Here is a 15,700-nt window from a genome sequence, read left to right as displayed (position 1 = left end):
AATTTAATTCAAACAATAGTGTACTGGATTTCAGTTATCTATGTGTAGCACAAGTCAATATGTTTGCATCCGACAACCATCATGGTTACCTTTTCGACGTCAGATTGTTCCGGAATTCTGTTAGCATCACTTACACTACCTGTATATCAGTTTGGACTAGTTTCATTCCAACCAGATTTGAATGTTTTATTTATTTCATTTATATCATATTTCTCTCCATAGAGACAAAATGTATTTTGATCTGTTAATATTTTGTGTTCATACTTCTATGAAGCTAAAAAATACTTATACCCTGCCCTGACAGAGACTACATTCACCGAAACTAGACAAGGTCAAACCTACATGTATGCAATACAAGCATTTCCTGGCTACCACAGACAGATTTTCCGCACACCGATGCTTTTCCATCATCCAATCTTCACTCACACTGTACAATAAAGTGAAAAAAATTAACACAACTGAACCGTCTACCATAATTTGAAAAACTCATCTAATACCCGGAACTGGAAAACAAAAACTATAGTTCGATCTAATACAATTTCCCTTTATGTGATTTTTTAAAAATCTACAACAGGGCTCCATGTAAGAAGAGAGAGATGTAAATTTCAAAAAATATTTCAACTCTTTAACCTGCAAAAATTTAACTCGTACAGGATAGAGGTCAGTGTGTTACTTCGTAAAAATTAGTAACTGCCATGAATTTAAAACGAACCAGCACATCTAAAATTTAATGTTTGGTATGACCTCTCATTCACTTCTGCAAAACAGTCTCAAATTTCATCGGCACGGGATGTCACATGTCTAAAATTCGGACAGATGAAGACAGCGTAGACTACATCATAAAACATCACTGCTTTTTCCTCCACAAATCACAAGAATATCATCAGTGTTATGCTGTCGTGTTTTATTCAACCTGCTGATAATCACATCCCTGCACATGTTTTCGAAAACACAAACACATCACACATGCATATGGCCAGGTCAACCTTCCCCTGCCTGCTCTCCTGGCTCCTTGCACCACATCAAAACTGCAGTGTCTTCAACGCACAACAATTATGCCTGACCCCGCTTCATGCAGCTCATTTGACTTTCCACATGTGTATCTTACAGTTTTCAGTACAACACTGAAGTGAAGTCATTCAAACTCCAGCATGCCACCAACAAGACTTTCAGCTGATAACTGACATGCCATCATGTAAGAAAATTGTTCCATTGCATTTGTTTGTGTCTTCTTTCTACATACTAAACATGCCCTTTTCACAGATGAAGACGTTTGTGAAACAAGTTACCAAGCAAATAATTTGCATTTCTCCTTAACTTTAATTATAAAGATTGACTAACTTTTTCTATGTTCACTTGGGATGTGAAAAAAAAAAAACTGCTACGCAGACTTTCGTATGAACCACTTCGCAGATTCAAAAAGCTTGCAGTAACAGCAGTTTCCTCGTTCATAGCCAAATGAAGAGAAAACAGTTATAGCCAATCCTGAAATAACTGCTCTCTTCAACAGAATACCGACCATAACCCAATCTAAACAATCTCTTCAAAATTTCAAAAAACTTTAAATGTTTAAACATATAGAATATGTTTGAATTTTCAATGAAGTCCTGAAATGTACAAAGTTTCCACTGTTTCACCCTGTCTGGATGGTAGATGTAGACTTTCTACCAAAACTGTGGCTATTAATTTCAAGAAGGTAATCTGATATGTAGAACAACAGTATACATGCGCATGTATGCAGCCATAATAATTATTTCACAAAATCAGCACAATACAAAGCAATGCACAAGCCAACTGTGGCATAACTGTCTGCTAGAACAAATGTATGTATTGGACAGTAACTGACAGCCAGACAGACAGACATGCCATTGATTGTCCATCAAGAGATTACATGTACATGCATGTACTATGCTCACCACTATGTCTCAGATAACCTCCTCATTACCTCACATAACCCAGTGCATCACATGACCTAGATACCAGCATTGCACTGTCACTGTCTACCAGATATCCACTGATTTATCAAACATCAGCAGGACTATGAGGTTAAAGGGATTAAACTCAGAGAGGGGATGGACTCTTAAACCCCACTGGTCCGCTCTGCCATGGTTGCTCTGCATGACCACACAAAGGCTAATTCAGAGAATTTATATCCCTATGCCTCATAAACAATACAATGCAATTTCTGGGGTCTAAATAGCAGTATCTGAATTCATCAATCTTTTCACAACTTTCAGTAGGATTCATTCACTATCTTATTGTGATTCTGGCGATAAAACTACAGTGGTTAGGTTGGTCAATTTCAGTGCTTCATGAAAAAGTCTAATTTTATCAGTCTACACACAATAATGCCATCTGAATATGCTTAATTAAACACCTTGCACATATACGAGAATTACTGTATTGCTCATGTGTGTATGTTTATATGAAACATTAGTTCCTTTATGGCAGGATTTCCTCACACTGTACCTGTATGTCAAATGAAATCTGAAATTATGATAATAAGCAGACAAACAATGCACTAAACTGGAGCAGAGAACTTTAACATTTTCCAAGTAGAACTGGATAATTTTACATTCCCTAAAAGTAATTTTATTAATTGAATTCATTATCCGATGAACTACTTCTTAAATAGTTATACACAATTTAAACCATAGATAGTTTTGAATGAATACAACAGACTACTTACCATATACATGTATGTTAGTTACTAGAACATGTGTAAAGTATCGCATAAATAAATGAAAATAGCAACAACTTTATTACACCCCAATCAATACTGCATACAGCTAAGTGCAATCCTTGGGAAACACTGACATTTCACAATTTGCTATTTAAAGTGTACCACAACCCTAATGTGCTTAAAAAAGATTTGCTTGTCTTCCTTTTCAAAAAAGTTTTACAGCGACAGCCTACAGACAATGTTGCTATGAAAAGTACTTAAATATTCACATACTGTAAAAAGGTCCACTAATTTTGCAAATGCATGTCCTTGTGACTGGGAAATACTTTAGTTCTGCACAACTTTATCAACGTAAAAAGTTTTATCATACATGTAAGTACACTCAACTTTTCACGTAGATTTTTCATTTATGGCTTTCATATTTTATTTTACTTTTTATTATATTTTTGTGTTAATATTCTTTTTGAACCAACATTTCCTTGTAGCAGACTGGCTTCATGAGTTTACAGTGTAACATGTATACAGTGTATGTATTTATTTATTGTTGTTAATGCTTTAATATGTACATCAGGTATATACAGCTGAGCACCACCTCATTACAATGCCATACCCAGAAGTTGAGAAACAAATATAAAATTAACTCCCATCCTGCACCACAGCATCAGGAGACTAGGACTTCAACATGAGAACAGAAATGATGAAGTAGGAATGTCAACTTTGATGACACATCTAAACATCACCTACACATACATGTAATTTCAATTGCTCATAAGGAGGACTCTTTCACCACCTGGCCAACTCTGTCAGATTGTTACAAAAATTGATTTCTATCAATTACATACGCTTCAAAATTAGATAATTTCAGCTAACTTTAGTCCAAAATAGTATAATCAAATCCTCAAAGGATGACCCGGCGCCTCACATGACACTTAATGAATATATGCATGTACATCAACCACACAATGTACATTAATCAAATATCAAACATTAACATCTGGCATTAAGAGTTTAGTGCATGTTTGTACTTACTGATGGTGATCTCTGAATTTGCCGAATTTCTCTGCTTTCTTAAGTGAGAGATGCAAAGTATGTGTATAACGAGAGTATTATGGAAAGCAACTCAACAGGATACTCTGGTGATCCATCTATTTATTTCATTGGTGTTTAACACCATAGTCAAGAATGTTTCACTTAGATGCAGTAAGTCAGTTTTATAACTGGAGGGAAGAGTGAAGGTCGAATCCACGTAGTTCCTATCCCAGGCCAGGATTGAATCCACCCTGCGTCTCCATGTATTCTAGCTTCTGAAAAACAAGTGTGCCTTAACTATTTAGCCGTACAAATTTGACAAACACTCTAAATCAACTCAGGGATCGAATTAGAAGTGCACCCATGTTTACAAACTGGCTGCAGAGGTAAATTTTTGTTATTGGCACTGGCTAAAAGGTGGTTTCATAGTTTTAACCATAGCAACTATAGTACAAAAATCCTTTTTTTGAACATCTTAGTTAACTCCCACAAGTCTGTAGATTCCTGCACTAGTTTCTATTTGCTCATGTTTATATCCAGAACTGGCTGGAAAACTATTTTCAGGTCAACAATACATAACAGTCCTTGACATTCAAACCGTCTGCAACTTTTATATGCACAGTAAGTCATGACGTGGCTCAGAATGTCTAGCTCCTACAGTATAAATATTTCACGTCATTTAATCCAAAGTGGAAAATTACTGGTTGCGCTCATTTAGACGTAATTACTGTACTTGTATGTACATATCAGATTAGCTTTAGCATTATCGCATTGGCATTTCTACCACTCGCAAATTAATTCATGTAACTACATGTATGTAATGCTTTGACATGTAATGTAATGTACAGTATGCACACAAATAATTAACATGTATGTTCATAAAAATATACATGCACTTGTACTTACGTGTGTTCTTTATATTGGCAAGATTCTGCAATAGCACTCAATTAACGCAGTCTTTACTGTTTTCAGCTAAAATGACAGATTTCTATTCACAAACCTTTGAGATTGGGAAGAGAACAGAAGAATTTTCATCTTTATGTTCAAGAACCTATCCACACTGATGTAGGTAACTAGACATCACATGCATTCACTAACCACATTCTAACAGACTGAAATAATCCGACAGCAGTACCCTAATTCTTCTAATTTTTGGAACAGATATTAGCAGGGTTGAAAGTAGAATATTACATTTCTTTACTACCAGCCTTTTGGAAAAGTAAAGATATGAGTATGTTGGTCATTAGATGGTCTAACCATATGAGAAAAAAAGAAACAATATTCCTGCTACAAAAAGTTTTCAATTACATATATATTGCCCAAAATGAGCAGTCCAGGTGTCCCAAAAATTAGAACAAATAGGGTACAGAATTTTTACATATAGCTAAAAGGACTTTGTCATGCAGAAGTTTTCTCTGCCCATGTACATCTCACTGCTTTATTTCCGCACCATTCATTACCTGTATGTTAGATTGGATTGATCATTATTGAATAAGGTCACACATATTTCTTTTTAGTACATGTATTATAAAAACATGGTTTTAGTACATTAACACTGCACATGAATGATAGTAATATAGCACTGCTTTTAAAGTCAGATACAGTGTATTACTAGTGCTGAAAGCTGAAAAATTACATTTCTCACCATCCTAAATTCGAAATGACATAAATACAGACAGTGGTTTTCTAGCCCACGGCCATTATGTAAATGTATATAACACCAGTTCTGTCATGTCTGTACTACATAAAACCCTCCTTCAACAGACAAATATGATTTACATGTACTCGAGGCCATGGATTCAGTCGAGTACAACGGGCAGAAGCTGAAGGCCACAAGCTGATGAAAGTCAAAACAGTATTGCATACAGAAATCGCCAACTTGGCAAATATTCTTATAGACATACATGAAATTGCATATATGGGAAGGTCTATCAGCATCCTGCGGATGGTTGTGGACTCTGCCCGGTTTTCTCCCACCATAATACTCGCCGCTGTCGTCTACGTGAAATAATTCTGAAGTTCAGTGTAAAACACCAATCTAATAAATAAATACATGTACACCTAAGCATCCCTTTCATAAACTGAAAATTATGACATATGTTAATAAGCTTTCCTTTCAACATAAAAGCTTTCTTTCACTGTAATTTCAAAGGCCAACAAAGCTGCAGCAGCAGGTCTGTGTGCCTTGCTTTAGTGGAGCATAAAAATTACATCCTGTTTTAAGCAATAGGATAAGAAAGATTATCTCCAATTTGATTTCTGTTTATAGCTTAAATGATAAGGATAATATCTGTCACCCTAAGTAAGGACAAATTACATTACAGAGTTTTACAAATACAGGCATCAAACTATGCCTCTCTCTCTCTCTGTGTAAAACTAAGCCCCTTGCTTTTCAAGCTTTCAATTTCATTATTTAAAATTACATGTATTTTTCAACAACTAAAAAGGTTCCAAATTGTTTGTAGGTTCAGATTATAATTTTGTTATGTTAAAACTTAGCTTACTTAGTTTTGTGCTTTCACGTTTTCATTTATACTTAGATCTATATTATTATTACTATGGAAGATCTTTCATTCCTTCTACCTCTGTAACAATCTTTCAACATCAACAACACACAACATTAAGCCTCTTGAAACACTGAACAAGATACAGAAAAATCACAACGGCAAACATAACGGCACATTTCCAAATCTTTTCGTTCACATATGAAATGAACATACACATTCCAAACATTAATATTTTTTACTGTTATTTTACATTTAATCTGTTTGCTTCCTAATATTTCTGCACATACATGGTTCTATTCTTCTCTTGAGCAGCAATTCTCCACACATGTGTATCTTATACTCTCTATCCTTACATCAGCATCAGAGTGGACGGGGTGTAAACTGTAATATCCTGTGAATGAGATAGCCTCAGGGAAGACCAGCTCTTCTTGAAGTTATATATAAGTTTTAATATAGTGCTGTTTTCGTCATGTGGTATAGGATACTGCATAAATTTTTACTGAAAAACTGTTTCATATACATGCAAGCACTTCTTTTTGTGCTTTTTGTCCATGGGTAACTATTTCCTGAGCAAGTCCATTTAGAACAAAATCTGCAACATCTTCTCTTCGTTCTAAATGACTTCTGACTAAAACTGCACCATGCTGTTAGGTTGATTACGATATCTGCTCTAATTTCTATTCACCAAATTCAGACAAATCATTACCATCAACATCTAATCCCAACATCAAATGACTTCATCAGACTGTTGCTCATTTTAGAATTCCTCGCATAGCTCTGAAAAATTTCCCTTCATGTCAAATCCCATCTAATGTATTTAAACACAATTCAAACATTTTACACCTTGTAAAATGAACTGAAGGAATACAACATTAACACCAACAGATCAAAGAGTTGGCGAAGAAATCTTGGCTCTTGGCTGTGACCATTTTGCTACAATGACCCACTGTCACATAAACCTGGATTGCCAGACAGGTGACATCAGCCTACAACAAATCTATTCCAGATAGATTACATCTGGGTACATGTATTTCACTCATCTTCCGCAATGACTAACAGAATAGGTGATAGATAACATGGCAAAGTACAAGAAAATGGTAATTCATAATTTCGAGTATCCAGGATTTTCAGGAGGAGGTGATAAATAACATAGGGCTAAATGCTGATTATTGCAGATTTCTGAAGTTCTATGTAATACAGCGAACTGAAACTATCATATCTGAAGGTGATACCCATTCCAACTGCTTTTCAAAAGAGACTCTCGCCTAAAGGCAGTATTTTCCATTTTTTTTTCTGGTAAAATGTTTTTCAAAGCCAGGGTCAAATTCACTTTGTTTACACCTCCAGTACAGTCCTATCATAAGTCTTCTATTTCTGGGTCAGGTATTAGTAGTGCAGAAACCATAACATTTAACTATTATGATTCTTTCCTGGCTTTTTAGAAAATTTAAGATATGATTATGGGCTTCATCAGATGATGTAACCATGTGAAAAAAAAAGTAACTATTCCTGCAACAGCTACCTGTATATCATTAGCTAAAAAGAGCAGACCAGGCATCCCAAAAATTAGAAGAAATAGGGTTCAGAGAATGATTGACCCAGAGCAGCTGCAATGTAATTTGTATGACATCCCTGCAAATATAAGTACAAAAAATGAATATCTGGAGCTTGTGCAACAACAAAACATTCTGCTGATCATACATAAAATGTGAAGCTCAATAAAGCTCAGGTTTGTATTGTACTGACATTGCAATGTTTTGTGTTAACTTTTAGATCATTAAGACAATGTGTTCACCATCCCATCTACGTCATACTTTTAGACACCAGTACAACGACATGTGCCCAGAGGTGTAAGAAGGCAAGAAGGCCTGGCCCAGGGATCCCAAAGCGATCTTAGACCTGAGCCAAAATTTCAAATCACTTTAAATGTAAAAAAGTCAATGTATTGCTCAACAACGTAAATTCTGGTTAAGTTATTGTAAAACAATTTTCAGCTAAAACAACAGAAAGGAACATCCCTAGATTAAGGACTAGTCTAAGATTGCTTCATGATCCAGTGGCCAGAATGATAGTTCGGGATACTGCATATTTCAGGATAACTTGAAATGCGCTCATGTTGAATCTCTTTGATTTGATCCATGCTTGTGCGATAGTTTCTGAGTTACAGTCACTTATATGCAGCTGACCTCTCTCAAATCTGGTCTTTATATCGTCCTGTCTAGGTGTTATTCCAATCTTTAGACCAGCCCCAGAAATCTGGAACGCTGGCTTGACAATATGGGAAATTAAAAATCCTCTCGCAAAATGTAAAATATTACCTTTTGGCTTTTCAGCCGTTTGTGAAGGTGCAGATGCCTTTCCTCTTGTCCATGGGTTAGTTTTAGGAAGCGGTGCCTCGACGAAAGTCTTGTTATCGAAAATTTTAAGATCGACCTTTGGTACAGCTTTCTCCTCAGCTTTGCCAGCAGGAGTTATCCCCTCTTTGGTGGAAGTGTCCACATGTGATGTTGAGTTGCGAGCGTCGTTCACACTATTAGTCCTATTTTCACTGGTGGAACAATGGTTTACAGTCCCGTCTGCGTTTTTTGTTTGTTGGTTTATGCCGTTGTGAGTGTCGGTCACGGAGTTGGAAGCTGGTCTTGCCAACGGCCCAGGAGGCGCTGTTGTCGCAGCCGCCATGACCAACTCTGATGTTGACGTTGTCCGCAATGCCAGATGGGCGAATAGAAGGCACACAAACAACAAAACAGACACCACCTAATTACGAAATAATCAGAGATTTTGTGGATACAGACTGTTCCCTTAGTTTCAATGACAGAAAACACTACAACAAAAAAATACTAAAGTTCTTAAAAGAAGCAAACGAAAGTCCGATGAAAAGGACACTGTGCAGTGAACAGCTGTACCAAAATGTCCTCCGGAAATATGGTGATAGCAAAAAAGTCATCCAAACGAAATCATCTTGTCATCAATATTCTCTAGCCTTTAAAATCAAATACTATTCCTGATATACCGGAGTTGGTCTGGTCGGTTCAGTAGGTGTGTTTCCGTCACTCACTCAGCCTAGGTCATCAGCACACAGCCACGTCGGTTACCACTTCAGATTTATCTTTATTCCTCGCTTCTGAAGGCAGACAGTGTAACAATATCACTAGTTTAAAGCTGCTCCCCTTTACTCAGAAACTGTCACGAAACTTACCGCTCTCATAAAATTGTCAAACTTAGTGCAAATGGACAAACATGGCATGAGAACAGCAGCTTCTCAAAGAGCACATGTCGCCATTTGCACAAGGGAAGGTGACGGCGCATGCGTGCTCATGACGACAATAACACGTGCCCGAAATAGGTTACATGGGGCGAGTTAACTTGTCGATGTGACAGTCGAGCCATCCTACATTGAGCCATACGTACAATATGAACAAGCGGACCAAACATGGGTTAAAGGCCGCTGAACATTTGATGTTTGTATATCGGGAGTGTGTGGCTGAGGGGGGCTTCTGATCAAACGGAAATATACCAGCTGAACGTTAGAATCTGACTAGACGACAGCGTGTACAACATGTACATACATATATTTTATTACACCTCTATTGTTTGGCTAGTGCATATAGTACATATTGTTCAAACATTCATATAGTACACATTAGGCCACAATCGGCAGTATTATTGGCATCAAGGAAGAAGAATGTTTTTTGGTTATTTTAATTCGCTAAGGTGTGCATAATAATTAACAATATGTATAGATGGTTTGCAATGGCAGCCATCTTTGAGGGGAGTTTGTGTATTTTGCCCATTGTATGCCCAAGGGCCTCTGTCCAGCTTATGATATAACAATAGACAAACTTACCGTAAATATGGCAGCCGTTGCAAAGCGTCTATATACTTTATTTATATATTTGTTGTTTAAAGGATTTAGCTACAGGCCCTAATGATGAAGATTATAACCTGTTTAAACAGTATGTTACCCGGTACGGGGAGGGCTGCTGAGAAACGTAATAATGGCTTTAAATCCTCCAAAAACAATAGATTTTGATGCCCGCCAATGCCCTAGCCGATCTTCACCCGGTACAGCTCAGAGGGTGACGTCATAGATGGCCAACCCAAGCCTTACTGGCTTAAATAACCTACGGATTCGTATCAGCAAGATGTCATTTTCGAGATTGATTCTGCATGGCTACTAAGAAGCAGATATATTACCATATCAATTTGAAACCCATAGTGGACGATGTTGAAGTTCCGATTTATGACACTGACATCTCTGTCTTCAGATTCAGAGTTTTCTGAGTTTGAATTTGATCTTTGCATGTCTAGGCATTTCCAACCGCACTGACAATATACGGACTAGTAAACTATAGCTTTACCCTGTGTTACTCTGTACATTTCAAGTGTTTATTTTAAGATTTTATATTTATTTACTATTCTTTCCCTCTGTCCGCTTCACAATAAATATTCTGTCCCTCAATGGATTCAAAATTCATACCCGGGTGCGATGACAATTACCGGTGCATGTTATTGTCGGCATTCCGATCTGGTGGATGTGGACCTTGGCGTTACAGTGTACAGAGATTTCCTATCTATCAGTTTCTCCAAGTATTGCTTATTATTACTATATCATTTGTTTCAAATTCTATCGTTTCGAAAGAAACACATTAGTATGAACATATTTTTGGTGCTGGAATTAAAATGTGCTTTATCCTTAGGAACCAAAGCGTATGCGGCTTAAACAGATACATATATTTGTAAAATTGTATTCTGTTGAAAATAACAACGGTATGTATATCCAGATGTTAATTTATTCTCTGTTGGATTTTTTTTTCTTCATCCTGGGCAAGCTGAAGTAAAGGGAGATAACTTGAAAAACTCAGGAAAAATGGAGTTTTCCTGAAATAAAGACATCAAAAATGAATCACAATGTCTCATTGCAAACAAATGCAGATAACATGGAACCAGTAACCCAAATATCCAACACATATATTGTTAGGCGATCTGACTTAGACCGAAGACGATTCGACCCATGGTATTAAACGATTTGACTTGGACGAGTTAGCTGTTAGAAGGTGGGGTACGGACATTTTCTCTCCCGGACACATCCCCCCACCCCCGGACATTTTATCCCCAGACATTTTCGAACATGGACATTACTCCGGACATTTTCCCCTCCCTATATATCTACATGTATATATGATCAGTGGGAAATATAAATATGATCTTCTAAGTGAGGTGTCTTGTAATGAATAGCCCAGGGTGTCAAAATAAGCAATTATTTTACATATTAACAAAATTCAGGTATTTATCTTCATATGGTGCTATATTGAACTGTGTGCTATAATGTATTTCACTGAGAAACTGAGAAACAATACTTGTTCTCAGCCTGTTGTTCCAAATAATAAAACATCTATTTATCATGAATAAGCTTTCCGTTTATTTTGTCTACTGTCCTTGACCCATATCAGGCCTACGTTGTATCAACAGATTGTCTTTACAAAGTGTGGATTTAATTGAATTGAACGCCACACATGGAAAAAAACTTCTGCAGGTTTTTGCCAAAACTTTCCAATTTGTAAATGTTTTAATGATTAAGATCGACTCTTGACTATGGATAATGGAGGACGGACCACAGAAGGTTCTATTCACACACAGTGAGAGGAAAATGTCCTGGAGGGGAAAATGTCCTGGAGGAGAAAATGTCCAGAGGGGATAATGTTGCGGGGGGGGGGGGTATGTCCGGGGGGGTATGTCCGGGGGGTGGGGGAAAATATCCTGGAGGAGAAAATGTCCAGAGGGGATAATGTTGGGGGGGGGTATGTCCGGGGGGGTATGTCCGGGGGGTGGGGGAAATGTCCTACATTCGTTAGACGATATGACTGGATACCGAGCAGGTACGGCTGTTTTCAGTGGGTACAAAATGGACTGAAAAATTAACTCCAGGTTCCTTCGATTATCTGTTTTTACAAACGTATGCAGAACAGCAAACCATTTCTTGAAGAAATTCGATATGCTTGATGTCACCCTTGTAGCTTTTTTAACAAGGAACTAAATGGCGAAGCTCTGACAGCTCGTGAAGGTTAGACTTGTATGATGTAATTCGGCGGAGACTACCGACTGTTGACGGAAAAATGCATAAAACCAGCCCCATTTTCTAGTGATTTTAAGTGCCATATTACTAAGATTAATGTACCTTTTTTTTCAAAATTGTTTTAGACTCAGTCTAACAATATATACAAGGGTAGCTAATTATGAATAAATAATGAATCTGGAGACTAATCCTTTAATGTCGCACTCAAAAATATCTCACTTATATGACGGCGACCAGCGTATAGGGAATGCACACATGGGCTAGAGAAGAAGGGTAAACGTCAATTCTTGAAAACAGTTCTTTATGCAGGCAAAATATTAAGAAACTATGTAGAACTTTGGGTTGCAAAGTGCGAAAATGGGAATACAGGTCGTAACAAAATACAGAAAAGTATATGGTGTGAAGAAACCCGGCAGAAAACGAGGAAAACCAACCACCATCCGCAGGTTGCTGGAAGACCTCACGTACGACCAGAAAGGAAGACATTGAAAATCATCAGCATATACGTTGTATGTACATGTATGAGTGATTATACACAGTATAAGGCGGACATAGGTGACAATATATACCTATAGGTATACGCGCAGGTCTGAGTAAAGTATTTTACAGCGAAACAAAGATTGTTTGTACAATGACATATTGCTTTACTCAAGTGTGTTTCGTGTACAACGAGTAAAATCTGTGTACTATGTACGTCATAATAGACGGCTGGCTATATATCGGGAAATAGATAAACAAGGTAGTCCTTTATTTGCTGCACACACGACACAGTTTTAAACTAGTCACGCTGTTTTATAACATTGTCTCTGAGCATGCACGTAGTCCAAGGGTTGTAACATTTAGTTTTTTAATACTAGAATAGACACACACACACACACACACATATATATATATATATATATATATATATATATATATATATATATATATATATATATATATATATATATATATATATATCCAATTTACTATTGAGTTTGTTTTCATTTATTTTTAACATAATTTTCATCATTTAAGTATCATGTATAATTTTATTACTTATTATTTATTTCAGATTAATTATTATCTTTCAGATTGTTACCCATGGCAGAGAAGCTAAGAATTCCGGATCTGAGTCCTTTGGATTTTTTTCTTATGGGGACATTTTAAATCAGTGATTTATGCTAACAAACCAAGAACTTTACAAGCACTTAAAGATCACACAACATCATACAAGAAATTGAAACCATAAGAGGGGACAACTCTATGCTTCGAAATGTGCACAAATCATGTGTCCCCCGAGTAAGAAAGTGTTTGGAGGAAGAAACACTATAGTAAATTGCCTATGGGTATATATATATATATATATATATATATATATATATATATATATATATATATATATATATATATATATATTGCTAATTGGTGGATAGCAAAAATAAGAGAGGGTTCGAGCCGGTTTTTCGAAATTGTCCGCGTGGAGGTCTATATGACTGAAGCTGGGCGTTATACGGTAAGAATGTCTAGCTTAGCTTTGGGCTATTTCTCGGAGGGAGACTATGTACTTGTATATTCCAGGCATGTGCAATAAGGCTTCGTATACAGGCAATGCTTGTCAGGTTGATGAAAAGAACCATGAGACATGAGGTTGCCTTCCGGTGGGAGAGGTAAGATAGCTTTTTGATGCAGTCACGTCTTCCATGAGCTGAAGTCTGCTTGCGACAGGAACGTCAAAGGTGATTAAAGAAAATGACTTGTGAACAGTTCACAGGCATTCTAAGTCTAAGATGCTGTTGAACGCATGGATTCAAAACGGTTGGAATCGTGTATATAAACATTTGTCCCTGGGATTGTTCATTTAATTGTTTTGTTTATCGCCATATTTACTCAAGATTTTTTCACTGCATACGACGGCGGTCAGTTTTATGGATTGATAAAACCGGATATTTTAATAGTAGGCCTACACTCATACCTGGCATCACCATAACAATTTACAGATCAAGTTTGCGCCTTCGGTCGTTTAATTTATTTTCGACCAAATGGTGGCTGTACACGTTTTAGTTCATTTAGGGCTTTTCACAGTTTTTCGGACTATTTTCCAAACGGTTCATCAAATTGAATTAAAATTTGTTATAGGCCTACATGCATTTTTCACTAGGCCCGCAAATGACAAATTATTTTCTAGTTTCGGGCTGTTTGATGCTTTGGGGACAAAATTATGTTTTTTTCTGTCCACGTTTATTCATGAACAGCTTCCAGAATATCTTCCCAAAGGGTTGAAACTTAATTAGTATACTTGTATGCCTGCATGGCATCACAATGACAAGTTACAGTTCGTGCTTTTGGCCTTTTCATTCATTTTCGACAAAATTATGGCCTTTCTGTCTACTTTTGGACTTGAACGTTTCCTTGGATTGTTTCACAAATTGAATTGAAATTTAATACACGCATGCGTGTCATCGCAATGACAAGCTACAGATCGTGCTTTTTGCCTGTTCTTTCATTTTCTACAAAATAATGGCCGTACACGTTTTTGTTCATTACGGGCTTTTCACAGTTTTTCGGATTATTTTCCAAATGTCTCGTCGATCCGCATTAGATCTTATCGTACACATTGTTTTACCAAGGCAAATTACACGTCATTTTCCGGACAGTTTTCCTTATTGTACTAGATTGAAATTTAATTATTACATGGATGGCATCACCATGACAAGTTACTGACCAAGTTCGTGCATTCGGCCGTTTAAATTAACTGTTCGTGCGTTTATACGAACAGTTAAAATAAAATCCTGACGTAAATTGACAAGCGGCCGTAATTCACTAGTTAGGTGTGACCATTTGCCAACCATCACCTTGTCATCGCCGCTCTGATTTTACTACCTATGCCGTAATTCTTTTATTATATTGCCTCAAAATTGTACCATTGTCGTGTTTGTCCACTTTTGAGCTTTTACCAGTTTTACGGACAATTTTGCGAATTGGTCATTGAATGGAATTGAAATTAACGCATGGCTTCACCATAAGTAGGAAGTTACAAGTCGATTAAGTTCCAAGTTTAGGCCGTTTCATGCAGGCCATACCATGCAGGGATGTACCAAAACTGTCGGTTTTGGATTAGACCCAAATTGGAATCGAACCCTGTGTGCGCCACAGTCAGTTTCCAACAGGTTCAATTATTCAAGGGAAACAACTCTTAGACCCATATTGCTTGTTCCTGAGTTACTATACGTGTATATGGTTTACGCCCTAATGTATGATGGCTGAAGGACCACAGTATGCCTCCAGTAATATCAATGGCGAAGGGGCGAAGTTGCGATGCGAAGAGGCGAAGTTAATTGCGATGCAAAGTAGCAAAGCTGCGATGCGAAGAAACGAAGACACGATAATCCGACCTTGCGATGCGAAGGGGCGAATTTGCATCGT

General features: G+C 37.0%; 1 protein-coding gene across 1 annotated transcript in view; it reads right to left on the bottom strand.

Moving 5' to 3' along the window:
• Positions 1–9,496, bottom strand: part of LOC135474124 (la-related protein 1B-like) — a 31,587-nt gene extending 22,091 nt beyond the window's left edge. Inside the window, exon 1 of the mRNA XM_064754141.1 lies at positions 8,538–9,496. Within this exon, the coding sequence (XP_064610211.1) occupies positions 8,538–8,898 (361 nt within the window). The 5' untranslated portion in view covers positions 8,899–9,496. The remainder of the gene's footprint in view (positions 1–8,537) is intronic.
• Between the last annotated feature and the right edge of the window lie 6,204 nt (positions 9,497–15,700).

The sequence above is a fragment of the Liolophura sinensis genome, chromosome 8 (assembly GCF_032854445.1).
Source record: "Liolophura sinensis isolate JHLJ2023 chromosome 8, CUHK_Ljap_v2, whole genome shotgun sequence".
In the NCBI taxonomy this organism is placed as follows: Eukaryota; Metazoa; Mollusca; class Polyplacophora; order Chitonida; family Chitonidae; genus Liolophura; species Liolophura sinensis.
The sequence above is the reverse complement of the archived record's forward strand: the minus strand, read 5'-3'. Positions and strand labels throughout refer to the sequence as shown.